At 44.1% G+C, this 27,196-nt stretch overlaps 1 protein-coding gene across 1 annotated transcript; it reads left to right on the forward strand.

Annotated features, from left to right (window-relative positions):
- Positions 1 to 19,535: 19,535 nt before the first annotated feature.
- RAX (retina and anterior neural fold homeobox) lies at positions 19,536 to 23,725 on the forward strand. The gene is made up of 3 exons (XM_015122061.3): positions 19,536 to 19,830; positions 20,137 to 20,390; positions 23,219 to 23,725. The coding sequence occupies exons 1-3, from the start codon at positions 19,542 to 19,544 to the stop codon at positions 23,723 to 23,725; spliced, it is 1,050 nt and encodes a 349-aa protein (XP_014977547.3). The 5' UTR covers positions 19,536 to 19,541.
- Positions 23,726 to 27,196: the final 3,471 nt, after the last annotated feature.

Genomic DNA, 27,196 nt, shown 5'->3' on the forward strand with positions numbered 1-27,196 from the left:
TCCACTTTCTCAACAGTGAAAATGAAGGGGCTGGATTACTCTACTTTCTGTAATTCATTCTATGGTTTCAGGGTGGTCACTGTGGATATTTATCTTGTGAAAGAGAGCACATTAGCCCATTGTCACTGCCACAGAACTAGGTTTCAGTCCCTTTACTAGCTTCAACTGAGCAAAGGGACACCAGGCTCCAGGAGTGGCGGGAAGGAAGAGAGAGTCAGATGCTGCAAGAGAGGGGATAAAGAACATAGAGCGTTGCCCATGGAGAGAAAAATCTAGAGATCCAGGGGGCATTTCTATCCAGGCAGAAGGAACCATAATGACTCTGGGGAGAGGTGCTGAAGAATAAATTCCAAGAGGACAAATTAAATGGACTTCCCAATTTTGCTTAGAGTTAGTCTTTCCCAATTAGATATAGGCTCCTACAGTACAATGAAGCAGGAGTTCTACTTTTGAAAGACTGTTGATATAGTAAGCTCAGTTACCCAGAAACCAACTGATCTAGTTTGTGAGTTATGTAAGTACCTTGGTTTTGCTCCTGGCACTAGAAATTTAGCCAAATTCCTACTTAAAAACAGCACCATCAGACACAGGGAGAGGAGTGAAATTAAAAGTGAAAAAAACTAGAGCTTACAGCTTCTGATAATGGAGAATAAGCTCCTACTGGATCAACCCTCCTGCAAATAACAACTATAAACTATGAACAAAATGCAAAGAAACAACTGCCTGAAAGCACTAGAAGCAGCCAAAAGTAGGTCCACACTGGAGGGAAATGAAACCTGAACAGGGAAGAAGGAAAAAGCACTGGTGAGTTTTCCTTTGCTTAGAAGTTTCATCTGAGGGCAGACCCCACTTGAAGCCAAGTAAGACAACTAAAACTCAGATGGAAAACCTGCAGCCTTAATGTACTGAAGAACCAGCAGAGTTTGGGATGCCCACAGCAGCTGCAAAATGAAAGAGCGAATCCTAGAAAGGAGAGAGCCGTAGGAGGGGGATTCTAAATTCTGTGTATGAAGTCTGTTCAAGATCCTGGCAAATCCCTGAACTATGCATAGATTAGGCATACTCTGAGCAGCCCAGTGAGGGCTAAACCAACTGAACTAAGAATTCTGTTACTGCCCACTTAGGAGAAACAGAGTTTTGAGTTTGAATCCAGCCACGTTTGCTGACTATGAAACAAACAGACAAACAAATGAAAATAATCTTCAGAAAAACATAACAGAACTCAGCAAAGTAAGTAGAAGGATGGAAACACTACAGAGCACAAATCAATGAAATAGAAAACAGACAAACAATAGAAAAAATTAAGAAGTCCAAAAGTTGGTTGGTTAAAAGATCAACTAACTTGACAGACACCTAGCTGAATTGCTTAAGAAACAAATAAGAGTACACAAATGACCAATGTCAAAATTGAAGGAGGGAATACACTACAAATCCTACAGACATTCAAGGATGATAAGGGAATGTTATGGAGAACTTTATGCTAATAAACGTGACAAGTATTTAAGTGAACTTAACAAATTCCTTGAAAAAAAAATGCACTTCACAAATACTGATGCAAGATATATAGAATAACCCTATGTCTTAAAAAAATAGAAATAATGATTAAAACTCTTCCAACAAAGAATACACCAAGCTTAGGTGGCCTCACTAGTGTCTTTTATCAAATATTTAAGGGAAAATAGCACAATCTTACCCAAACTCTTTCAGAAAGAGGAAGAAATTATTCTCAATTCATTTTATAAGGCTAATATAACCCTGATGCCAAAACCTGAAAAAAACATTATTTAAAAAAAATTGCAGACCAATATCTCTGTTGAATTTAGATTTTTAAAATTCTTAACAACTAATACAAAATAAAATCCAGGCCGGACATGGTGGCTCATGACTGTAATCCCAGCACTTTGGGAGGCCGAGGTGGGCAGATCATTTGAGATCAGGAGTTTGAGACTAGTATGAACAACATGGTGAAACCCCATATCTACTAAAATTACAAAAAATTTACCTGGGCACAGTGGTGTACACCTGTGGTCCCAGCTACTTGGGAGGCTGAGGCATAAGAATCACTTGAACCCAGGAGGCGGAGGTTGCAGTGAGCCAAGATGGTGCCACTGCACTCCGTCCTGGGCAACAGAGGGAGACTCTGTCTCAAAAAAAAGAAAAAAAAGAAAATTCAGCAACACAGAAAAAGGATAATATATCATGAATAAATAAGGTTTATCTTACAAATTCAAGGTTGATTTAACATTCAAAACTCAATAAATGTAAATCACCATATTAACACAATAAAAAAAGAAACCCCATATAATCATTTATGTCAACAGAGAAGGCATTTATCAAAATCCAACACCCATTGTTGATTTAAAACTCCCAGCAAACTAAGATTAGAATAAAACTTTATCAACTCAATAAAGAGCATCTTTGAAAAACCGACAGCTAACATCCTTGATGGTAAAACATTAAATACTTTCCCCTAGAAATGGGAACAAGGCAAAGATATTTACTCTCGTTATTTCTTTTCAACGTTGTACCAAGGCCCTAGCCAGTGCAATAAGGGAGAAAAAAAGGAAGAAAAGAAAAGGTGAGAAAGAAAGATGTGAAACTGTCTCTATTCACAGATGACATGATTACTAACACAGAAAATTATAAGGAATTTATAAAACAACCACCACTAAATTAATAAGTTAATTTAGTAGGGTTGCAGAAAAAATGTCAGTATATAATGATCAATTGCATTTTTATATACTAGCTGCAAACAATTCAAAATGGAATTAAAACAATTTTATTGCCAATAGCATTGAAAACATAAAATTGTTAGTAATAAATGTAGCAAAAGATGTAGACGGCCTGTACACTGAAAATTGCAACACATTCCTGAAAGAATTCAAGAATACTTAAATAAATGTTTATGGATCAGAAGATTCAATATTGTCATGCTGTCAACAAACTCCAAATTGATCTATAGAGTCAGTGCAGTCTCAATCATAATCTTATCATGTAGAAAAAGATGAGCTGTTTCAAAAATATAACTGGAAAGGCAAGTATAGTAGGATATACAGAGCCATCCTGAAAAAGAAAAACAAGATTGGAGGATTTACTCCACTTGCTTAAGGCTGTACTATAAAGCTACAGTAACCATGACAGGGTGATATTGGTACCAACTGATACTGGTACTAATCGATACTGGTACAGAAATAGACTCACACTTATATGTCAAGTGATTTTTCTAAATTTTTATTTGGAAATAATGATAGATTCATGGGTAATTGCAAAGATAGTACAGAAAGGGTCCCACGTACACTTCTCCCAGCTTCTCCCAATGGTTGCATCTTATATAATTACAGTGCAATATCAAAACCAGAAAATTGACAGTGGCATAATGGGTGTGTATAGTTCTGTGGCATTTTATCACATGTGTAGATTCATACATCCACTGCAATCAAGATACAGATCTGTTTCATCATCACAAAGATCTCTCTGATTCAACTCCTTTATAGTCACATCTATCCTCCCTCTTCCCACTCCCAAGCCCTAGAAACCACTAACCTCTATCTCGACCAATTGATTTTTGACAAAAATACCAATGCAATCCTATGAAGGAATGGAGTCTTATTTTTTTAATGTGCTGAAACCCATCAAACCTACACCCTTATCTCATACCATATCTAAAAACTTAATTCAATGTAGATCATAGACCTAAGCATAAAACTAAATCTGTGAAGCTTCTAGAACAAAACACAGAATAAAATTTTTGTGATCTTGGAATAAGAAAAGCTTTTTTAGAAAACAGAAAAAATTTAAAATTGATAAATTAGGCTTTATCAAAATTTAAAACTCCTCCTCATCAGAGGATATCATTAAGAAAATAAATAGCCAAGCCACATACAAGTTACAGACTGAGAGAAAATATTTGCAAAATTTGTATCGGACAAAGGACTGAGATCTGTTATTATATATATTTTTTATATAAAATATATATATATATATTAAACCCTTACAACTCAATAATAAAAAAATTAAAACAAATTTTTGAAGGGCAGAAAATGTGAGCAAACACTTAAAGTATGCAAATGAACAAGTACATAAAAGAGTGCTCAGAGTAATTGTTGGGGAAATGAAAATGAAAATTAACCACAGACTTGCTAGAATGGTTAAAATTTAGAAGACTGACAACAACAAGTTTTGGTAAGAATATGGAGCAATCAGGATTCTTGTATATATTATATATTATATATTGTTGGGGAAAGTTCTAGTAGTTTCATCTAAAACTAACACACTAGGCTAGTATCCTTAAAAAAAATTGAACTCTAGCTAATTAATTGCATGCTGAAGTATCTGGAAGTGAGGTGCACTGAAGTCTGCAACTTACTTTTAAAAGTACACACAAAAAATAAGAGATTGATGAGTAGTTAGAGAGATAAATAGGTGTCATAGAAAAATATAGAAAAAATATTAATTTTAGAATCTAGATGGTGAGTCCAAGGTGTTTATAATCCTTTCAACTTTACTACATGTTTTAAGTTTTTCTTAATAATTGCTTTATAGTTTATGATTAAATTATGAAGCTGAAATGAATAAATTTCTCCACTTGTTAACAGCTCTAGTGAAAAAGATACAATCAGAAGAGAGATGGAAACAAAAAGATACAATTACATTTGGGATGCTCTATGCATTTTTAAGCTCTCATTTTCTCCTCTGCCCAATAGTTCAGATAGATATTTGTCTCAAATTCTGATATTCATGTGTAGAACATTCATTTAAAAATTCAAAGCATTAAACAATATATAAATATCACTCTCACCAAAAAATTCCAATTTCTATAAAAATTTTATATTTCTTAATGCAATTAAAAACATAATATTTAAAATGAAATAAATATATGCTTTGGGAGGCCAAGATGGGTGGATCACCTGAGACCAGGAGTTCGAGATCAGCCTGGCCAACATGGCGAAACCCCATCTCTACTCAAAATACAAAACCTACCAGGACATAATGGTGCACACCTGAAATCCCAGATACTTGTGAGGCTGAAGCACGAGAATCGCTTGAACCTGTGAGGCGAAGGAGCCAAGATCACGCCACTGCATTGTAGCTTGGGTGACAGAGCAAGGCACTGTCATAAAATAAAATAAAACAAAATAAAATAAAATAAAATAAAATAAAATAAAATAAAATAAAATAAAATAAAAGTGACAGTCTAACCAAAAGATTTCTGGAGGGAAAACTTATGTCTTGTTATCCTTATAGGCACTTACAAGACTAGTGCTCCCAAGCATTCAAGCGTCAAGTAGCATGTTTTGTGTGGACTTTCAGATCCAGCACCGTGCTAAATCCAGAATGTTCCACTGGTCATGGATGTGGGGTCCTGTAGGCTTCTGTGTTTCTCTTCCCCCTCCTCTTGTTCATGTCTGTGGCCAGTCCATGTTTTTATTTGAATCACTATCAGCAGGTGTTATATCCACATGTGTGCCCTGAAGATGTTGGAGAAATAAAATGTATTCCCTAAAAAATACCATGTAAATCACTAGAAAACCTCAACAAGAAATTTCTACCCCAAAACTATAATGTGGCTCTTTGAAGAAATAACAAGTTTAAAAGAAAGAAGAACGTAAACAGACTTTGAGTGTTCGCTGCAGTGGAATTCAGAGTCTCCCTGTTTTTGTTTTTGTTTTAATTTTTCCCTTTTAAGAAATTCTAGTCAGGACATAGTGGCTCAGGTCTGCAATCCCAGAACTTTGGGAGGCTGGGGCAGGGGGATCCCTTGAGCTCAGGAGTTTGAGTCCAGCCTAGTCAATATAGCAAGACTTTGTTTCTACTTGAAAATGAAAAAAGTTAGTTGGGCGTGATGGTGCGTGCTGTAATCTCAGCTACTCAGGAAGCTAAGATGGGAGGATTGCTTGATCCCAAAAGAGAAGCTGCAGTGAGCTATAAACTATGATTGCACCATGGCACTCTAGCCTGGGTGACAAAATAGATCCTGTCTCAAAAAAAAAAAGAAAGAAAGAAAAGTAAAGAAAGAAAAAGAAAGAAAGAGAAAGAGAAAGAAAGAAGAAAAAGATACCATTTTATTAATTTTTTTAATTGTAGCAAAATATACACAACATAAAATGTACCATCTTAAAAATGTTTAAGTGTACATTTCATTGGCATTAAGTATTCACATTGCTGTGCAGCCATCACCATCATCCATTTCCAGAACTTTACCTTCACAAACTGAAACTCCATACCCATTAAACAATAACTCCCCACTACCCTCTCAACCTGGACCCTGGCAACCATCTTTCTACTTTCTGTCTCTATGAATTTGATTACTCTAGGTACCTCACATGAGTGGAATCATATAGTATTTGTTTTTTTGTAACTGACTTATTTCACTTACCACAATGGCTTCAGGATTTATCCCTGTTGTAGCGTGTGTTGGAATTTCCTTCCTCTTTAAGCCTGAAATCCTAGATACTTGTGAGGCTGAAGCATGAGAATCGCTTGAACCTGTGAGGCGAAGAAGCCAAGATCGTGCCACTGCATTGTAGCTTGGGTGACAGAGCAAGGCACTGTCATAAAATAAAATAAAATAAAATAAAATAAAATAAAATAAAATAAAAGTGACAGTCTAACCAAAAGATTTCTGGAGGGAAAACTTATGTCTTGTTATCCTTATAGGCGCTTACAAGACTGTATGGTTTGCTTATCCATGTATCCACTGATGGACTGTTGGGTTGCTTTTGCCTACGAAGAGTAAAGCTGTTGTGAACATCGGTATACAAATATCTGTCCAAGTCCCTGCTTTCAATTATTCTGGGTACACACTCAGAAGTGAAATTCCCGGACCATAATATCCTTTGCTTGTCTACATTAGAAAGAGCAGTTTTGAGAGCTGCAAAAATTATGCTTGGAGAATGTAATAAGTTTTGAAATCATACAAATTAAATTCAGATTAAGAAACCTTGTGGCTTTTTTGCCTTTTAAAATATATTTTTTTGTTATGGAAAAATTTCAAACCTAACCAAAAGTAGAAATATTAGTATAAAAAATTTACTTGTGCTGAAGTTTATCTGCTTTACCCAACTCCAAAATGTGGCTAGCCCTTGAAAACAATATATTTTTACAACTCTGTTTATATGCTAAAAACATCATTCTTAGATGGCATCAAATTTCTGGAGTTAAAGAAAGATAGTATAAATGTACAAAATGATGTTTACTTATTTTCTTAACTCATTTCAGAAACCCTTAAAGATTTCCAAGTTGTGTTTTTTTAAAGATCATTCATTTAACTAACAATGCACACGCCCTGCAGTAAGCACGGCAAACTCCCAACACTTGAATGAAGACACTTCTGGGGAGCATCTTGTAAATCCTACTGAAAGCATCTGGTGGCTAAAAGGGGCTAATTCAATTCATCAGAACATACCGGATCAGCATTTTTAGGGCTTAAGGGGTCAAAGGAGAAAGCACAATAAAAATCAACAAACAAATGTTCATAAAATCACAGTGAACTGTAAAAGTAAACTGAAGTAAACAGCAGAGTTGCTGGAGCTGCCTTGCGGGAAAAAATGACATTCCCTAGAGTGGTGTGGGCTCTGAGCAAGATGGCTATGGCGTTGCATGGGAACCCCTGTCTCCTCATTTAATGAACGCTCACATCAAAGGCGGTGGAGGAAACCCTAGCCAGCGCTGATGCTAACAAGACTGGAGTGGACTGAAATGCCTTTTGAAAGTGATCAAATGATTTCTGTGGACTATTTGGGAAGGAAAGCTAAGCAGTTTGACATTTTCCAAACACATGGGAAATAATTAATATTTTAGAAAAACTCCAGATGACTGAGTATAAGAATGTGAAAAAATGTATGCTTGTGCCAATTAATAGCTGTGTGAAATCAGACAAGTTGCTTAACTGCTTCCTTATGTGAAAAATAGAGTTCCTTGTAGTTATTCATTGACTCAACCACGACTATGTGCAACATATGTTATGGGTGCTGGAGACTGAACAGGTAAGGTCCCTATTCTCACGTGGCTAAGATTCTAATGAGGGGAGACGGATAGTAAAATAAAGAAGATAGGTTTGGAGAGTGGTAGGTGCTATAAAAAAATGGAATTATAAGAAGATCATGTGAATATCTGATGGGGGGCATTTCAGGCAGAGAGAATAGTAAGGGCAAAGGTCTTGAGGCAGAAAGGAGCTTGGAGGATTTCAAGAAGAGGAAAGAGGTCAAGAGGGGGTGCAGCTCAGTGAGCAAGTTGGTAAGGATAGGAAAGGGGTTGGAAGTGTTAAATGAGGAGCTGTGAGAAGTGGAAAAATAGTAAGTCTTCTAGAGCAGTGCAAGGAGTTTGGATTTTATCCTGTTACAGTAAGCCTTTGGATAAATTTTATGCAGGGAGTGGCATGATCTGATTTATGTTTTTCAACAGTTATCTGGCTGCTGCGTGGCAAGTGGAGAGAAGGGAGCTAAGAGTAGCAGAAAGGAGACCAGTTAAAAGGCTAATTCAATCCTCTGTCCAAGCAAGGTAAGACGGTGGTCTGCACGGTGGTGCAGAAGCAAAGCCAAAGGAACTCATGCATACATTGAATATGGAGACTTCGGGGAAGAAGGATTATAATAATATTGACCTCTGAAATGAAATGAGATGGCACACGTCAAGTTAACACATGGTCTCCAGCTCAGTAATGTTACTGAGATGAACATGGCATTGACAATGACTAAGGCCAGGAACAGGAGAAAGGGAGAGAAGGAAGAGGAGATTGTGGCTTGCCCTTTCCTGTAGGACCATGAACTATCTGACTTACCTTTAGGGTAGCAAAAGCTTGACAAAGTCTACAAAATAGGCAAGCTTTATACTAAATTTCAGAATGTAGAATATTGGAATGTTCTTTTGCCTTATGATTTTTCTGTACCTGTTGAGATGATGATGTGATTTTTGTCCTTCATTCTCTCAATGTGGCATATCATATTAGGGATTTGATTTATTGTTGAACCAACCTTGCATCCCAGGGTAAACCCCACTTGATCATGGTGAATGATCTTTTTAATGTGCTGTTAAACTTGATTTACTTGATTTTCATCTATGTTCATCGGGGATATTGACCTGTCATTATCTTTTTTTATACTGTCCTTATTTGGCTTTGGTATGAGAGTAATGCTAGCCTTTTAAAATGAATTTGGAAGAGTTTATCTTCATTTTTTTTTTTTTGAAGAATTTCAGAAGGGTGGCATTAAAGCTCCCATGATGCTATCTGGTTCTGGACTTTGTTGATGATGTTGTTGCTGGGAGGTTTTAAGTTACTGATTTCATCTCCTTGTTGATCTATCCAGATTTTTTATTACTTCATGATTCAGTCTGGGTAAATTGTGTGTTTCTAGGAGTTTGTTTCTTCTAGGTTATCTTAGAATAATAAAAATTCATGGCAGTCTCTGATGATCTTTTTATTTCCTTGGTATCAGTTGTAATGTCTCCCCTTTTATTTATAATTGGATCTTCTTTCTTCTTTTTCCTTGGTTAGTCTAGTTAAAAATTTGTCAATTTTGTTTTTAAAAAACAACCTTTAGTTTTGTTAATCTTTTCTATTTTATTTCTAGTGTCTATTTCATTTATTTCTGCTCTAATCTTTATTATGAAAACTCTAAGCAAATTAGACATAGAAAGAATGTACCTCAACATAATAAAGGTCACATATGACAAGCCCACAGGTAATATAATTCTCAACAGTGTTCCCCTATGATCCAGAGCAAGACAAGGGTGCACACGTCCACCACGTCTATTCAGTGTAGTATTGGAAGTCCTTGCCAGAGCAATTAGGCAAAAAACGAAGAAATGAGCCGGGCATGGTGGCTCACGGCTGTAATCCCAGCCCTTTGGGAGGCCGAGGCAGGCAGATCACCCTGAGGTCGGGAGTTGGAGACCAGCCTGACTAACATGGAAAAACACATCTCTACTAAAGACACCAAAAATTAGCCAGGCATGGTGGCAGGCGCCTGTAATCTCAGCTACTCAGGAGACTGAGGCAGGAGAACCGCTTGAATCCGGAAGGTGGAGGTTGTGGTGAGCCGAGATCGCACCATTGCACTCCAGCCTGGGCAACAAGAGCAAAACTCTGTCTCAAAACAAAAACAAAAAACAAACAAAAAACAACTGAATAATGACATCTAAATTGGGCAGGAAGAAGTTAAATTGTCTCTGTTTGCAGATAACATAATCTTATGAGTAGAAAACCCTAAAGACTACCAAAAAATGGTCAAAACTAATAAACAAATTCAGTAAGGTTTCAAGATACAAAATAACATACAAAAAGCAGTTGTATTTCTATACTGTAACAAAAAAACTAATCAAAAAAGGAATTAAGAAAAAATCTCATTTACAATGGCATCAAAAAGAATAAAATACTCAGGAATAAATTTAACCAAGGAGGTGAAAGATCTGTATGCTGAAAACTATAAGCCATTAATGAAAAAAAAAAATAAACAAAACACAAATACATAGGTATCCTGTGTTCATGAATTGGAAGAATTAATATTATTAACATATTTCTCTTAAGAAGATGTGCAAATGGACAATAAGCAAATGCAAAAAGGCACAATATAACTAATCATTAGGGAAATGCAAACCAAAACCAATGAGATACCAGTTTACACCTATTAGGATGGTTATTATTATTTTTAAAATAGCAGAAAATAACAAGCAATGACAAGAATTGGCAAGGATTCACAATCTACTGTGTGTGTGGCTGGTGGAAATGTAAAACGGTGCAGCAGCTGTGGAAAACGGTGTGGCAGTTCTGCGCATTGAAACATAGGATTACCATATGATCCAGCAATTCCACTGCTGGGTATTTACCCAAAAGAATTAAAAGCAGGTCAGTTGTGGTGGTTCACGCCTGTAATCCCAGCACTTTGGGAGGCCAAGGCAGGCGGATCACTTGAGCCCAGCCGGGCGACAGTGTGAAACCCTGTCTCTACTAAACATACAAAAATTAGCTGGGCATGGTGGCGCACGCCTGTAATCCCAGCTACTCTGGAGGCTGAGGCAAGATAATCGTTTGAACCTGGCAGGCAGAGGTTGCAGTGAGCCAAGATCACACCACTATACTCCAGCCTGGGCAACAGAGACTCCGTCCCCCCCAAAAAAAAATTGAAAGCAGGCACTCAAACAATTATTTGCACACTAATGTTCATAGCAGCATTATTCACAACAGCTAAGAGGTGAAAGCAACCCAAGTGTCTATCAACAGACTTAATGGATAAGAAAAAGGTAGTATATACATACACGGGCATATTATTCGGCCTTAAAAAGAAAGAAAATTCTGGCACATGCTACAATATGGATAAACCTGAAGGCATTATGCTAAATGAAAGAAACCAGCCACAAAAAAGCAAATACTCTATGATTCCACTCACATGAGATACTTAGAGTAATCAAATTCCTAGACACGGAAAGTAGAAAGATGGTTGCTGGGGGCTGGGGACTGGGAGTGGTGAGGAGTTTTGATTAATGGATACAAAATTGTAGTTCAGGAAGGTTAAAACGTTCTGGAGATGGATGGAGGTGACGACTGCACAACAATAGGAAGGTATTTAATGCCACAGAACCATATACTCAAAAATGATTGAAATGGCACATTTTTAGTTATGTGTATTTAACCACATATTTTTTAAAAATGAAGTAGGAGACACAGTCCTGGCCTTTGAATTGTTCCTGCTTGTGAGTAGCTTATGCTTTGTCAGGAATTAGGTGCATTCTGGGTTTTTTTTACTCTCCAAATTAAAACATAAAATGGAATATGTTAAAATCCTGTTTTAAGAAGCAGGCAGCTTCCATTTGGGGGAATAAAGAATGTGTATGTTGACTTTGAATTAGAAGAGAAGGAGAGTAACCCAACACATATTTGTGGATCTGAACCAGAGATGTGCTATAATTATTTATCTGAATAGAAAGGAGGCTGGGTGTGGTGGCTCACACCTGTAATCCCAGCACTTTGGGAGGGCCAAGACAGGCGGATCACCTGAGGTCAGGAGTTGGAAACCAGCCTGGCCAAAAACGTGAAACACTGTCTCTACTAAAAATACAAAAAAATTAGCCAGACGTGGTGGCACATGTCTCTAGTCCCAGCTACTCGGAAGACTGAGGCAGGAGGATCACTTGAGCCCTATGGAGATGAATGGTGGTTTGCATCAGATTGGAGATGGAGAAAAGTCATCATAATCTGTTTATATGTTGAAGCTACAGCCAACAGGATTGCCTGACAAAGTGGGTGATAGAAAGAGAAATGTATGGCTTAGGGCCTGAGACACATGAGTGAAACAGCCATTTATAGATATGAGGAAGACGGTGGTAGAACAGGTGCAGGAGGGAAATCCTATTCAGAAACTCTGTTTTGAACATGTACTCAATAACATGTAAATGGAGATGCCTAATAGGCAGTCGATCAACCACAGGAGTCACAAAAGAGTTCTGGAGTAGAGTCAAGGAGAGCATCAAGGAAGTGAGTCTAGATAGGGAGCAGGACCCAGGGCTGGGCCGGGCATTCCGGCTTTGAGAGGTCAAGGACAAGAGGAGGAATCCAGGAAGGATACTGTTGAGGAGCAGCCAGTGAGCTAGAAAGAAAACCGGAGGTTGAAGAGAACTGGAAGCCAAATGATATTCAGTAGAACACTGCCTTGCTGTGAAGAAGACTAGAGCTGGTCAAACCCCAGGTGGGGGTTGGGTCAAGCCTGCTGCAAAATGGGCATCCTTGGATTTGCCTTCTTAACACTCTAAGAGGATTGATAGGCTTCAAGACCATCATCCCCTCAAGATAAATGTCTTTAGTGCTTCCCCCTAGACACTCTGAATTCAATTAGTTTAATTAGAAAACAAGTAAAGAGGAATTATCTTAATATAGCTTTGCTCCTAACAACTCAAAAAAAGTCCATTTATTTGGCAGAAATCCAAGTTCCCTCTTTTGTTTATATATTCTGAGATAATGATGTAAATTTTCATTTTTGAGTAAAAAGTTAGACATCTCTCGCTGCATCAATCATGGTTTTGTTTTAGTGTTAATAATAAATAATAATGATAAACACTTCCTGATTTCCTCATTTTTAATGAGGTAGGAGCAGTAATGTGCTAGTAATGTTTAAACATCATTTAGTTTTTAAGTTGAGAGGGGGACTGTCTGATTTTTAGTGTTTGCCAATTTCTGTGGTGAAATTACTACCACTATGGCTGATTTCAAGCTACTAAGGTGAATCACTGAACTCGGAACTGGGAAGATGCTAACCATAAGTTCTTACAAGCCAGAAGGGGCTGATTCCAGCACACCAATGGGTAGCAGTATTAGCTGTTTGCCAAAAATCCCTGTAAATCTATTGCCAAGGGAATTTTTCCTCCTACAGTGAGGCTACTTGAACTTACATCAGTTGTAAAAGCAAGCTCAGAACCAAGATAATTGGGTTGGTAAATGATGGGGGAGTTGTGTGAAGAGTAACTTCATTGTGTTTGTACAACAAATATATTCCTCCACAATTCATGCAGTGACTTTCTCTAACTATAAGCCTGGGGCATCTGAGTGTAACAGCCTGAGAGCTCAGTATGGTGGTGCTAATGCCAGAGTGCCCAGTGGACAGCCTGGGAGTCTGGGACCTGGCTCCAGTCCAAGCCCTAGTACAAACATTCTGTCTCACCTTGGGCTAACTGCTTAATTTCTCTGGGCCCACACATTTTCACATCTAAAATGTTAAAATGGGGACTAGAAATAAGAGAACAGAACAGATAATAATCAAAGTTCCTTTTCTAAATCTTCAATATATGATCCCCTGAAATAACAGGAAACTAAGTGGGAGGGCAGTTTTAAGTGATGTTGTTTCCAAAAACATCATAATTGGGGAACAATGGAAATTCCCAAGGAGGAGACTTCTTGCTAATTGCTGGATGGTCTGCAGAGAGCTGTGGTCCCTATTAGGTGAAAGGAAGGCTTTCATACAGGGTATTACTGCTCAGAAACAACAGCTCCCAACTGCCCTTCATTTCATCTTGTGATGAGATGAAATGTTTGCTTCCATATGCCCATCTGAGAGGGCTCTCAATTCAACCCAAAATGTCTACATGAGGCCCATCTCTTTGTTGGTTTATGGTATTTCAGCCATGACTACTATTCACTATACAATCCTTATATCAACATTTGCTTCAATCTAGTCTGAAAATGCTAGAGAATATCCAGATTGACATAATAAGAGGTAAACTACTATACAGGAAACGTCTTTATCATCTGTGTCAAGGTCATATACTGAAAGTGGCCAAGGATATTCATTGCTGTTGCCCACATGTAAAAATGGGGTTCTGGTAGGCACCTCTAAGAACATTTTTCTGATATACCTTCTGGGTTGCTTCAAGTAGCTAATATTTCATAAATGAGGGAGATCTGGTAGTGAGAGATGAACAAGCATAGTGTATTTTATCTCTGGATGCAATGTCAGTGTCAAAAAGAGCTTAGCTATTGATATTTTTGCGACCATTGCCAGCAACTCACCCATGATATGCAATGTATAATACGATATAGGGGAGAATTCACAGCATCAAAGGCCAGTGCTGAAAAAATATATTTTAGATGCTTAAAAATATATAGTTTACAAACCACTGAGAGTGATTTGAAACTCAGAACAGGGAAAATTCCCTAAACTTCATGAGACAGCCTTGGAAAGTTGAATGGTATACTTATTTATTTATTTTTTTTAGCAAATCTGTAACCATCTTACATAACTTAATAAATTATAGGCTATCCATCATACCTTTCTCATCCCCACATCACTCTGAACTATATTATTCCTGTTACCCTTGACTCCCAAATTTTCTTGCTTTAATTTATCTTCTGGTTCTCTTATGGCCACTGGAGAATTAATGGTGCACATTAATACCCATACCTTGTTGGGGGTAGCACACGTGGTGGGGAGATGGATGCATTCCTGAGTAAAACACATAGGTTCAGATCTTGGCTCTACTTGAAACCAGCTGTGTGACCTTGGACATGTTACATAACCTCTCTGTATTTCAGTTTCCTTATCTGTAAAGTAGGGATAATAATAGTGTCTACCGGCCAGGTGCAGTGGCTCAAGCCTGTAATCCCAGCATTTTTGGAGGCTAAGGCAGGAACATTGCTTGAGCCCAGGAGCTAAAGACCAGCCTAGGCAACATGGCAAAAACCCATTTCTACAAAAAAAAAAAAAAAAACAAAAATTAGCTGGATGTGATGGCATGCACCTGTAGTCCCAGCTTTGCAGGAAGCTGAGGTGGGAGGATGCTTGAGCTCAAGAAGTTGAGGCTACAGTGAGCTGTTATCATGCTACTGCACTCCAGCCTGGGCAACAGAGCCAGACTCTGTCTCTAATAATAATAATAATAATAGCAGTGTCTTGAGGCCACAGTGAGCTGTGATCATGCCACTGCACTCCAGCCTGGGCAACAGAGCCAGACTCTGTGTCTAATAATAATAATAATAATAATAATAATAATAACAACAACAGCATCTACATCATAGGATTATTGTAAGAACTAAATTGGGTAATTCATGTGAAATAATGCTCAAAAGTGTATGGCATATACCTGCTGACATATACTTAGTATTCAATAAATAGTAGCTCTTGTATGTATTCTTAACTCTTGACAATTGAATTTGTTGAACTTCAGTGTGTGTGTATGGTATGTGTGCATGTTTTAGTGATTATATGAGTTGTGTTTTGCTCTGGCTAAAACTAAAAGTAATTTGCCTTTCTTGCACATATATGAGCTAGTGGGAGGAGGAGGTCCTCGAGTGTGGCATGACACAAGGGGAGTTATTCCAGGATTAAAATACATCTGCTATGGGGACAATCTACATGCAGACAATCAAGTTGGTTTGATACGCTTTATGAATTGATATCTCATAGGCCTTTCCACAGACACTTTCACCCTAATGTAAAACATCACCGACAGGCGAAATGACTAGAGGCTGTGGCCAAATGTCCTTAATTCACTGGTCTCCCTCTCCTTCTCCGTCCAGTGCATGGGGATATGCATGTCTCCTCTGTGTTGTAGGTGAGACTGTTCATCCAGAATACTTCCAGAAATTGGACCTTCTCCATACATCCACGATCAAGGAGCCGCTTTATACCACAACTTCCTCACTTTTGGAAATGTGTGTCTCCCAACCATCCCAAGTTTAATGGGGTTTTAGCTGTGTTTAAGGTTGGCTGCAGGTGGGGGATGGAAGGAGGGGGTTTCTTTGATCCATCTAATGAATTACTGAATTAACCAGAGGTGGGGTTCAGAAGCCAGGCTTCTTACTGTTGCTGAAGCAGGGCTGATTATGAGCTAGCCTAACTGCTGGAAAAATGCAGCTTCATGCTAGAAGAATTAGGGACATGGCCCAGTCCATTCATCTTCCCTAATCGAGTTCTTGGGAAATACACACGTAGATTAGCCCCTAACAATGACCCCCGGCTGATTGCTTGGAGTACCCTCCGCCGTGCCCACAATGGTACTGACTAGCTCTTTATGTCCTGCACAAAGGAAGCCCCAACTCCCCCTTGTCCTCCTCTGCCCTGTCTCCCCCACCCCCATCACCACCACCCCTGCCCTCGCCAGTGGCTGTTGAAGTCTTTTCTGCTTTTCTCCCCAGACTCTGAAATAAACAGTAAATAAAAGCTAACCTCACCTGGACTTATTAGGAGGAGCTGGGCAGTTCCAGAGGAATTAACTTTGGAAAACAAGGCCATAAACCCCTTAGCAGCGTGTGGGCAGGAGCTTAAGAAAACGCTGCCAATCTTTGTTTAGCGGTGATTATCAAGATCAATTTAATATTGGGAAGTTTGCATAAAAAGCATTCTCGGTCAGAGGGGAAACAACAAATACCAATTAATTATCCCCATGGCTGCCCTCTGCTCACCAGCACCTCAGCACATCAGCCACCTGGTCTGTGTAACTGGCAGTCAGACCTTATCGGGTGCCACCAGGCCATTTATGGGGTCTAGAAAGGTGGAGGAGGGGCAGAGGAGGAGGCAAAGCCTGGTCTGTCAGGGGACTCTCCAGAGGGTTTGTTAATTTGCCCTGGATGCCAGTGCCCAAAGCCCACTCTCTATAGGGTCTGACTTTATTTCTTCTGGGAGCTAAACGGCTTCTACCTCCGCCTCTTAGATGCAGAATTCAGTCTCAGAGAAGGATTAAAGACAGACTGCAGGCTAAGATGGGCTTTGATTGTTTTCAAAAAGATCACAATCTACAACAATAATTACAAATGAGCTGCAGGCAGAAAACACTGGACAAGGAGTCAGTGGCCTGAGTTCTAGTCCTTACCCCTCCACTTAATAGCTGTATCACTTTGAGCCTCAGTTTCCTCTTCTGTAAAATGGGGACCAATATATCTGTCCTGCTCACCTCACAAGGTTGTGAAGATCAGATGATATGAAGAATGTGAGAAGATTCTGAAAACTACAAAGCAACATGTTAAGAGAATTGCTTGAGCCCAGGAGCTCCAGGCTGCAGTGAGCCACCAACACGCCACTGCACTCCAGCCTGGGCGACAGAGAGGGACCCTGTGTCTAAAATAAACAAACAAACAAATAATAAATAAATAAATAAAAGTGATATGTGAACACCGTAAAGTGCTATTAACTTTCATTAATTTAGCTTTTTTCTTAAAATAAAAACTAATTTCTGACTTGCATTAGTTCAGTTTCTGTCTCCTGCAGTCACATGCTTGCCCTTATTTTGGTTTGCCTTTATATAGTTTTATGAAAAACAGGTACGCCCATCACGGGGAATTAACCACTGAATGATCCTTGAGGAACTGGCTTGTCCTCCGCAAATATCCTAACACCAATTTAAAGGTGGAGGATCTGAGGGTATGTGTTTTCCCTCTTCCTTTGTCTTGTCTTCCAGACTGGATGTTAAACTCCACCAGGCCAACGGCCCTGGCCTTTCCCAATTTGTTTGATGCCCACGACCTGGCCCTCGACGGTTGCCTTGCCCTCTAGAGGGACGCAGCAAACGCTTGTCTGAACGTAAGCGGGATAAAGAACACGCCCCTTTATCCCGCTGTGGAGATCAGAGCGCCTACTGAAAAGGAGATTTTAGGGATGTTGTCCTCCAGGTTCTTGAGCTTTCATAGGAAAGCATTTTAATTCACGGTTCAGGCCACCAGCTCAGGGAAGGCCAAGCGCCCTTCTCGGGTCTCGCCTCAGACTTGAGGGGTGCGATGTTCACAGCGCCATTGTCCATCCGCAATGCGGCAGGTGAAATACACTCACCCTATCAAATCATCTTTCCGAGTGGCCGATCAGTCGTTGTGGGCCACGGAAGCCTCGAGGGGGTCCAAAGGAGAAAGAACTGCAAGCCTGCAAGCCGATTACTCCTGAACCCTCGGAGAGGCGCGGGGCCTTCTCCCGGGGAGAAGGTCCTTCCCCAGTCAGTTCGGGGCCATATCCTTGGTCCGGAGAAGTGTTGGAGGGAGGTGGGAGTGCGACACCGCTGTAACTTCAGTAAAGGATCCCGCCCTCCCCGCAGGACAGTGGGTGAGAGCGAGGAATTCCTGGTGGGTCTCCTGCGGGACCTAAGCCCGGCTGCACCTCCGACTCCGGGCTCCCAGTCTCCTGCTGGGCAATCGTGCGCTAGAGATCACCGGACTTGCGGACAGAAATGGCCCTGGGGTTGGCGCTGGGGGCAGGGAGGAGGGCTGCCGGCGCTCAAGTCCGAGGGGACTGGGAGGAGTTAAAACAAATGTAGACGGACAAACTAAACGCGAGGTCTGGGACTTCGTACAACCGAGCCAAGGAAGGAGTGGGTCCAGAAAAGGGAGACAGCGAGGGGAAATTCAAACTGGGACTAGTGCGGGGCTGGGAAGCCTTCGGCTGGGCCTCCGCGCTTCCAGGGGACGCAGGCCAGGGTGGCGGCCCAGCCGAGGTGAGCCAGAGGGGGCGAGACGGGCGAGTCTGAAGTTGGGAAGGGGTGCGTCCAAGGAGCCAGGTGACCCCTAGGGGTTAGTCTGAAGTGAGAGGGCAAGCCCAAGGTACAGGGAGACAAGGGGAGAGATGAGCCCAAGGGCGTCGGCCCCACTGAGGCAGGACTAGGGGTGCGCCGCGATCAGGTTCCCCGGCGTATCAAGCATCGCGCCGCCGATCCCCGGAGTGTGTTTGTAAAGCTTAAAACGGATCAAGAGGTGGGAGGGGAATGTTCCTAGTGCTGGGGGTGGCCAAGAGAGGACCCTGTGGCTGGTCCGGGCAAGGACACGCCCCTCTGTGGAGGGAGGGGCCTAGAGAAGGGGCTGGGTCCCGGGCGATAGCTGCGGAGCCGAGGGCCAGTTGGCTCCCCGCCTTTAGCTCCAAGAGCTCCAGCTACCCCGAGCCCGAACTTCCGACTTCTGGGACTAAGGCGGCAGCGGGCTGAGCGCTCGGCCACCCCCAGCGTGCGCAGCCCGGGTGGGCTTCGCCCGCAGAGATTAACTTAGGGTCCGGACCCTTCGGGTTGCACCGCCACACTGGGAAAGAGCCGGCTTCGAGCCTCTCCTCTCTGTCTCCAAAGCGCCCTCCCGCCTCCCGGCGCCCCCCATGCACCTGCCGGGCTGCGCGCCAGCCATGGCCGACGGGAGCTTCTCGCTTGCGGGCCACCTGCTCCGCAGCCCGGGAGGGAGCACCTCGCGATTGCACAGCATCGAGGCCATCCTGGGGTTTACCAAGGACGACGGGATCCTCGGCACCTTCCCCGCGGAGCGGGGTGCCCGGGGCGCGAAGGAGCGGGATAGGAGGCTGGGCGCGCGGCCCGCCTGCCCCAAGGCGCCCGAGGGAGGCACCGAAACCTCCCCGCCGCCAGCCCCGGCGCCGGCCCCAGAGTACGAAGGTGAGTGCTCACCCCTGGCTGTGCGAGGCCCTTCGGGCGCCCGAGCTTAGGAGTTTGCCAGACGAGAGTGTCCCTTCCTTAACTTTTATTAAGGCACCTGGGCGCGGGGTTGGGGACTTTGTTTATGGCGGGAGCTTCCAATTTGCATTCTGAGAAAGCTTAGGACCGCATTGCCGCCCTCACCCCGGACCTCCCCGGGCCATCTCGGAGCCGGTAGGCGGGCTGGCCAGCGCCCACGGCGAGGAGGGGTCGCCCCAAGGGTGTTCTGGGGAGTGTATCTGACCCTCCCGGGCCTCGTCGCCCCAGGCCCTCGCCCCTACTGCCCCAAGGAGCCCGGAGAGGCACGGCCGAGCCCAGGACTGCCCGTCGGGCCAGCCACCGGCGAAGCGAAACTGTCAGAGGAGGAACAGCCCAAGAAAAAGCACCGGCGGAATCGCACGACTTTCACCACGTACCAGCTGCATGAGCTGGAGCGCGCGTTCGAGAAGTCCCACTACCCGGACGTGTACAGCCGCGAGGAGCTGGCCGGCAAGGTCAACCTACCCGAGGTCCGGGTCCAGGTAAAAAGCCCAGGTTGAGAAACTGGGATCCGGGAGGGCCCGAGGCCCAAACTGCAGCCAATGCTTCTCGGAATTCACGGGCGTTCACGCATTTATTACTGTCCTTCCTCGACTTGGCACGCCCAGAGTCCCAAGGGAGAGGCACAGCTCTTCGATGTTCCCTGTGCACCACCCTTCAAGTAGTATGTTCCTGTTTGTAGTAAGAGCTCCCCTTTGGGGGTTTCCCTCTTTTAAGCTAAAAAGAGAAGAAGGGAATGACTTGCAAGATGAAGAAGCCGACAACTCATTAGACATAGCCAGGAAGAGGTTGGGGATTGCTGTGTGGAAAGGGAATGCAGGTAGGGATCGAACGTGACAAGATTGGGGCCGCAAATGCTACCCTCGTCACTAACTGCGTATACTGAGTTGAAAACGAAAACCCTGTTTCCTTGCAAAGGGCCTGGCACCTCGCAGTTGAAACTTTGGTCGGATTTGTTTAAGAAACTGACTTTTCCTTTTCTGGTGCACATCCAACCAAACTTCTCGCTGCAAAGGCCTTTTCTTTTTATTGTAAAGAGGTTTTCGCTTTAATTAAAGCTGAATTATCTTTAATCCCTGATCATTAAAATATTTGAAAGCCTTAAATATTTGCTAGTCATCTGTGAAAAATCTGGGAGGATTTCCAAATTGGGAGAGTTTACAGAGGGCTGAAAGACAGACATTGGGAACAAATTTCACTGCATCTGAAAGGCAGTGGAACTAAGATGGGATTTTTGTGTGTGTCTAATAAGTTAGATTTCCAGGAAATGAGAATACTCAAGTGTTCGGAGCTTTTATCCATGTCTTAAAAGTAAAAGAGGACAAGCTGCTGCTTTTTTTTTTTTTTTTTTTTTTTTCCTGCTTAGTTTAAGAGTTGAAAGTAATGAGTAAAAGTCATGGCTTAAAAAATATAATTCCCTAATGTGAGTTGGGATTAACCAGCAAGGACAGTTCAATGTCTCCTAATTTGGGGCAGTAAAGCTGCAATGATTTCACTGAAGGGATGGAAATTTTAGCACCTGCTTTCAAGAAAGGAAAGATGGGAGAGGGAACGAATACAAGAGAAAGAAGACAGGCAAAGCCTCCCAGTACCCTACAGAATTCAAGCAAAGCAGACTCAGCTCCCTGGGGACCTGAGCCCACCTGCATCCTCCCTCATTCCTTGTTCAGGGGTTTTGGCTTCTTCTCCAAGTTGTGAGATTCTTGAGAACAGTGTCTGTGACTTCTTTGTGACCACAGGGCCAGCACAGCACCCAGCATATGGCCATTCTTAACACATGACTATGATGTAATCAGATGGTAGAGATACTAGGCAGGATCTCCCGCACTGAGGGCAGCAGTAGAGCATTGCCATAACCGACCTCAATCCTTCTGTCTATAACCCGGGACACTGGATCTGAAGGCTACAGCTGACAGACAGGGAAGCTGAGGAGGTGGTGGGACAGGATCCCTCACCAAAATCAGTGTTTCTTTTCACTACTGTTGGCAAATATCTAATATTTAAGGAAGACTTGAGGCCTTAGATATGCAACTGAATCTTTTCTGGGATGGTACAGTGTACTTACACTTTTGTTGTTTCTCTTTTTCTCCCTAATTACAACCTCTCACACACTTGCCCTGCGGTGCTTACGTGCTGAATTGCTGTTCTTTCAGCTGTCCTAGGGAGTCCTCCGCCTTTATTGACTGAAAACTACTTTCTCCCTTCTGAGGTTGTGACAATCTCCCCATTTCCCTTCATAAATATAGCACTAAAGCCACCAGTTTGGCTGAAGTTCTTTTGTGTTCTCTACTAAACGGATTCTCTGTCTTGCCTGTGAAGGTGGAACTGGTAGTAAAAATGTAATTACACATTTTCCAGCGCTTTTATCAAATCAGTAATGAAGTTTCATTGGAAGAAACCCGACGTTACTCTTGGCAAGAACTTTGTATATGTAAAGAAGAAGAAGCAAAAAACCTTGTCATTGAGCTAAGGTCTTAGGGTAATGTCAAAATTAGCTTTGTAATGTAAAAGTAGATATAATAGACTGGAATGATTATACCCCTTGAAAGTAATAAGAAACAGCAGAAATAGTAAGCAGATATTAATTAAATAAAAATGAAAATATTAAAGCAGCAATTCAAATATGCTTGGGGCAAAATAAACCCCACTTGCTCCTATCTAGTTATCATAACCAGTAATCCGTGAAAATACGTGAATTTTAATCCCCATTCTCGCCAGTTACTCTGCTTAACAATATTTATTTATACCTGTATTTAGAGACAAAGGGTAGGTAAAGCAGAGAAAGTCTGAGACCAAACTACAGCAACTTAGAGGTGTACCATACAGGGAAGAAGCAAGTCTAAACTGTTAGGAGGGGCTGCCAACCAGCAGGTCACAGAAAATTGGTGAGATCTCATTTCAAAGTTCTACGATCCGATTGCAGTTAAATTCACTTTTTTTCTGAGCTCCTGCTCTGTACTAGGATTTGGAAACAGATACAACCACAGTTATGGATGAGATAAGCAGAGAAAAGGGTGGGACGCCGCGGAGGACTAGGATGGGACAAAAAAAAAAAAAAAAGAAAGAAAGAAAGAAAAGAAAAGAAAAAGAAAAAAACAGGTGGAAAAGAAAAGAGAATGCTAGGTGGGAGGAGTCGGAGTGGGTGGAAGGAAGAAGATCCGGGTCCCCGCTCGGCAGGTGCCTAACAGTTGCGCCCCTAGTTTTATTTGAGGAGGAGGGAGTGGAACCTGCCGGGCTGAACGGGCTCAGGGTTGGGGACGCGGCCTCAGCCTCCGATGCCTCCCGACAGCCCCTGTGCTCTCTCCTGCAGGTGTGGTTCCAGAACCGACGGGCTAAGTGGCGGCGGCAGGAGAAGCTGGAAGTGTCCTCCATGAAGCTGCAGGATTCGCCCCTCCTCTCCTTCAGCCGCTCTCCGCCCTCGGCGACACTGTCGCCCCTCGGGGCGGGCCCGGGCAGCGGTGGCGGGCCGGCTGGGGGCGCGCTGCCGCTGGAGTCCTGGCTCGGGCCGCCGCTGCCGGGCGGGGGCGCCACGGCGCTACAGAGCCTGCCGGGCTTTGGGCCGCCGGCGCAGAGCCTGCCCGCCAGTTACACGCCGCCGCCGCCGCCGCCGCCGCCGCCGCCCTTCCTGAACTCCCCACCGCTGGGCCCAGGCCTGCAGCCTCTTGCGCCGCCGCCGCCCTCCTACCCGTGCGGGCCCGGCTTCGGGGATAAGTTCCCGCTGGACGAGGCGGACCCGCGCAACAGCAGCATCGCGGCGCTGCGTCTGAAAGCCAAGGAGCACATCCAGGCCATCGGGAAGCCGTGGCAGGCCCTCTAGGGGTAGTGGGGACCGTCTTGGGAGCCGACCCCGGGCCGAGCGCACCGTATCCACATCCTCTCTACCAGGGACTCCCCCCCACTCGGCCCCTCTTTTCCTATCGCCTGCAAGCCACCCGCCAGGCATACCATGTGCCTGCTCCCGACGCACGGGAAGAAGGGCGACTTTCAGGCCTGAGGAGAGGCTCTCTGGCCGCCTCAACACATTTCGCGGACCTCAGCCCTGCAGCTGGAGGCCAGCCGGGCCCCGCTGGCCACGCCGCTCCCATCCCCGCAGGCGCTGGAGCCTCCAGGCCCAAACAGGCTGAAGCTTCTGAACTTGGCCATTCCCAGGAGACTTGGAGATCCCCAGATAATCGTAACAGGGAAGCAGGGGCGGCGGAAAAATAGAGGTTGAGGAACTTTTGTATAAGTAGTTTCAAAGTATTTGAGAGGAGAATTAAAGGCATGCTTGTTTTGTTTCGACTCTGTTTAAGCACGCTTAGGACTTGGGGAGAGGAGTGAATATGGGGGTTCGGGAGGAGGGCGCGCTGATGGACAGGGTGCGTTAGGGAAAGAGGAGGACTGAGAAGAAGCTCAGGGTTCTCCCGTGAAAATTCTAGGGACACTTCGCTGCACCAGAGAATCGTCCCCATTCGGAAAGCTTCGGTGGCCTAGACCCGAGGCGCCCTTCCCTGGAGCGGATGTGCGCGCGTGGGGTCCGGAGTGGAAGGGGCTAAGGTTCAGCCACTAGCGCGTTCCCAGTTCCCCCGCTAGCCCCATAGTCCAGCGGCAGCTGATACTTTGAAGTCTGACTTTAATAGAAAGCGTCAAGACCAATTTCCCTAGGACGCGACGAAGTGTCCCCCGGCCCCTGGCGTCCCCGCTCTCCTAAGGGCTCCTCTCAGCTCACCAGGTAGATCTCCGGTTCGGTGCCAGTCCCTAACACCCAGGACTGGTGACTAGCGGTACAAGCACTGAGACAAAGAGATGCTTTTCCTTTTCGGAGCCGCGAGACTCTAACCTCCCCAACTCGCTCCACACTCGCCAACCCAGAGTTCGGCAAAAGGCGAGTCTGGTGAGGTGCCGTGCTCGGAGAGTGTCCTGGAGCGCCCTGCGGCACCGCCCCGAGGACTAGTTCTTGCGAGCGTGCCCTGGACAGTATCTGCAGTTCTTTGGCGCCGGTTCTAGGGCGAGGAAGGAATCCCGAAATCTCAGCCCACTTCACAAGCTCCTGAGACTCTCGGAAGAAGGACAGTCCCGGACTTCCGTCTGAGCGTGCTCGATATCCACCGGTGACACTGGAAGCTGGGCCACGGCCAGCAGAACCTGGATGCCTGCCAACAGGCCCTCGCCACACCCCACCCCACCCCACCCCCGTCTACCCCACAACCCCCGTCCCTAAGCGTGCTTTCGGGATGATGCCGCCAGAGCCTTAATTGGCGTCAACTGGCTACTGTCTGTACCCGTAAAGACTGTGTAAAGTACCAAGACCCTGGCATGACGAAATATGGATCGTAATCACGGTCCCCCTTTCCCCGAAATTCCCTGACTGTTCTCCGGTTCCTGAAACCGACTTGGGAAAAGGATGACCACACTGGAGCTGGAAGTAGGGGAAGCCTCATCATAGTTTCCAGTCCTTTCTCTGGGGGTTCTGAGAGGCTATTGCATAATCAGGGCTGTGTACCCCTAGACCTCCGGCTGGTGCCTTGCACACAGTAGGCTGATGAGTAAAAATTTACTGAATAAATTATTTCCCCCAAGAGGTAGGGAGTACTATCTGCACTTTCCCTCACAAGTATGTCTCCTTGCGAGAGACGAATGGAGTAGCCCATGTGCTATCACCTCTTAGCAAGAAAACAAAACAAAACAAAACCAGAATGAGTGTTTGGCCTATCATTTGTTTCATCCTTTCATTCCCTAAGGATGATTTATTTACAGAACTTCCCACTTCGTGGGCTCCAAGTGAGTACCACACTTGCCCTGTCCTCCTTCTTACCGCAGTCTTGGGCGCCTGTGACCTTGAGCATGCCACCATCGACATCTTCTTCACTTCCCTTAGATCATTGCCAAGATTATCCATTTCGTCTCCTCTGTGCTGTTTTTCAGTTCTTTCCCTATGTTTTTCTGCTACTTCCACTTCATCTTCTACTGTTTAGTTTCAGACGATAATAGATTTTCTTCTAAACCATCTCTCCAGGCATCAACAGAGTGAGCCATACCCAGATTTCAGAGACAAGCCCTCGGAAAATGATCACAAAAATATCAATAGCTAATGATCATTGAAGGCTTACTATGTGCCAGCACTCTTCTGAGAGGTTTACGTCTACTGGCTCAGTTAAGCCTCACCACAATTCTGCCAAGAAGATACAATTAGCCCCATTTTATAAATAAGGAGACTGAGGCACGGAGAGGTTGTCCCAGTTTACACTGTTTCTAAGTGTTTAGGACTGAAATAACCAGAAGTGTCCATCACAGTGCGTGTTGGGAAAACATTGCTGATAAGTGCTCCTTATATCAATTCTACCACAGCTCATTAGGCCATATTGGGAACAGAGATCCTGGGCGGTGGGCACTAGCTGTGCTTTCCCGAGCCTCCTGGAGAGATCTGCACACAGCATCTGCCCCAGGGTTCCCCCGTCCCCAAGCCCCGCAGGGCAGCTCTGAGGGTGGGAGATTCACTGCCAGCTCCAGAAGTAGAGGTGCAGATGGGGCGGGAATCCAGTACTTAACTCTGACTGGAGGTGAGCAGCTTGTGATAAAGAGCATTAAAACCCCGACGGCCCTGAAATACTTGGGGCCTCTCAGTTCAAGCCCATGGCTAGAGAATACTCTTTGCAGAGGCGCTGGCCGAAGTTGGGGCACAAGCTTCCAAAAGTAGACTGTTGGCTCTGTCGGGCACGAGGCTTTCGGGGACCCCGAGGGAAGCCTGCATCACTTTCCCAAGAATCACATTCAATGGTTCTTGAATCTTCCCTAATGAGTTTGCAGGTTTGGCTCAGGCGATGCCACCAGTGCCCATAGAAGGAAAAGAACCACATGGGTCTCACGAGGTTCCAGAAGAAAAGGCACCGTGCTGCTCCAAGAACAGACCTAGGGCAAGCCTCGATTGGTTTCGGTCAATTCAAAAGGTCTGGAGATGCTTCCTTCCAAAACCCCGACAATGTCTGCTCTGCCCGGCACTAGGAGGAAAGCAAGCGGGTCTGTAGACCCGGATCCTCTTCCGCTCCTGTGAACCAGGTTGGGCGGGGCTCTCAGACAACGAGGGCGGGGCGGGGAAGGACGCCGCGGATTGGACCGCGCGGAGAGAAGGGCGGAGTCAGACACTGTTCAGGAGGTGAGTTGCTGACAGCTCTTTGAGCCTCAGGGAACCTCCGCTGACCCAGAGAGCTGGAGCCTGCCGGGAGCGAACCTCCCCGGTGATCGTGGCCACCATCAGCCAGGCCCACGGCAGTTTTTGTTTTGTTTTGTTTTGTTACAGACAGGGTCTCGC

Source organism: Macaca mulatta, chromosome 18 (genome assembly GCF_049350105.2).
Source record: "Macaca mulatta isolate MMU2019108-1 chromosome 18, T2T-MMU8v2.0, whole genome shotgun sequence".
Lineage (NCBI taxonomy): Eukaryota > Metazoa > Chordata > Mammalia > Primates > Cercopithecidae > Macaca > Macaca mulatta.

What these genes read in the sequence shown, in the direction of transcription:
- RAX (XM_015122061.3), top strand. Translation starts at nt 19,542, where the DNA reads ATGCACCTGCCGGGCTGCGCGCCAGCCATGGCCGACGGGAGCTTCTCG. An exon ending in GCCGGCCCCAGAGTACGAAG is followed by an intron (nt 19,831 to 20,136) that starts GTGAGTGCTCAC and finishes TCGTCGCCCCAG; the next exon opens with GCCCTCGCCCCTACTGCCCC. An exon ending in TACCCGAGGTCCGGGTCCAG is followed by an intron (nt 20,391 to 23,218) that starts GTAAAAAGCCCA and finishes TCTCTCCTGCAG; the next exon opens with GTGTGGTTCCAGAACCGACG.